This window comes from Vulpes vulpes, chromosome 13, assembly GCF_048418805.1.
Source record: "Vulpes vulpes isolate BD-2025 chromosome 13, VulVul3, whole genome shotgun sequence".
NCBI classification, from domain to species: domain Eukaryota; kingdom Metazoa; phylum Chordata; class Mammalia; order Carnivora; family Canidae; genus Vulpes; species Vulpes vulpes.
The window spans coordinates 29118430-29119882 of NC_132792.1; the positions used below are offsets into that span (position 1 = coordinate 29118430).

At 42.3% G+C, this 1453-nt stretch overlaps 1 protein-coding gene across 1 annotated transcript; it reads right to left on the minus strand.

Annotated features, from left to right (window-relative positions):
* Positions 1-710: 710 nt before the first annotated feature.
* Positions 711-1145, minus strand: LOC112917147 (ubiquitin-conjugating enzyme E2 N-like). The gene has a single exon (XM_025995023.2). It carries the CDS (start codon positions 1143-1145, stop codon positions 711-713), a length of 435 nt encoding a protein of 144 aa, XP_025850808.2.
* Between the last annotated feature and the right edge of the window lie 308 nt (positions 1146-1453).

A 1453-nucleotide genomic window follows, 5' to 3' on the forward strand; every position in this document is an offset into this window, starting at 1 on the left:
ATTTTTTTTTTAGAATAACAGAAAATATTTTACTAAAATATAAGATTTACAGAAGTTTCCAGACAAGCCATAAAAAATGGTCACAAGCTCTTTCTTGAAGGAAGGATTCTACACTTGACAGCTAAGTCACAATGTTATTAGTGAGGGCTGTGATGTGTGTTTAATGTTCCCATTTTGGTTCAAACAATCAAGCTTGTCCCTCTATAGCATCTAAATAAAGTTAGGCTTGGCTAGAGAGCATATTCTAAAGAACTGTTTAGCTGCTTTTAACCAATGCAATTAGATCACCATAAAAGGGGTGAAAGGAGCCCATAAAATTAAAATAAAACTACCTCTCCCCCTCAAAAAAATAATAAAGAAAAACACCCACACCCCTGCAGCTAACCCTGACAACTACCTTCATTCACAGTGCTTTATACTTAAACCATGATGGGGGAAATGAATAAAAGCAGAGGGGCCACTGCTTTTAAACGTTTCACAACAATCCAGCCTCTGCTCATGCTTTACAACAGTGAATCAGGACAAGACATAGATTTTCTAGGTGCATTTAATCACCAAAGGACTGAAGATGTCTGGGCTTTTATTCTGTAATGTGTCTAAGATATGTCCGTTAAGTGCAAACAAAAAAAGGAAGAAGTCTTGGCAGAACAGGAGAAGTGATGCACACCTGATGATCGGATGGATTTTAGATATTATTCATGGCATATAGCCTAGTCCCATGCTCTCGCTGTTTCTATGGCTTGGGCTTCGTTGGTCTTCCACTGCTCTGCTACATCATTTGCTAACGGATCATCTGGATTGGGAACACTTAACAAAGCCTGGATCGATAGCAGAACTGTGTAGATCTGCAGCTCTGGGGACCACTTATCTTTCAAAATATCTAAACATATTCTTCCCAACTTGTCTACATTAGGATGATAAATTTTGGTTGTGAAACGTACTTTAGGGGCTGCCATTGGGTATTCTTCTGGAAGGAATAGTTCAAGTGTGAAAGTCCCTCCCTCGAAGAGGGAATCCTGGGGGCCAGCAATGACTACATGAAAATAACGGAGGTCGCTCTCATCTGGCTCTGATTTAATGCCAGGAACTGGTTCTGCCAGCAAACGCTGGGTTTCCTTGATAATCCTGCAGGGCAGCCTGGACATCTTGTCAGATCCTGAGTTCTGCCTCTGGTCTCTACTCTGGCTTCACTTGCCTCATGCACGAGTGGAAGTGAAACACCTCCCATCCAAAGGAGGAGAATGAAGCATCCTCTGTGTCAACAGAGCTCATCCAGCAAAGAGAAGACAAAAAGAACTGAGCATTCAGGCCACAGAGAGCTATAGAGCCAAGCAAACAAACACCGTGCCTGAGACAATCTCAACATTTTGCAAAACCTCTTCAAGATACGATTCTGGGGATGCCTGGGTGGCTCAGCCATTGAGCATCTGCCTTTGACTCAGGGTGTGATCCC

Bases quoted from the DNA above. Each gene is read 5' to 3' on its own strand.
- LOC112917147 (XM_025995023.2), bottom strand. From the start codon at position 1,145: ATGTCCAGGCTGCCCTGCAGGATTATCAAGGAAACCCAGCGTTTGCTG.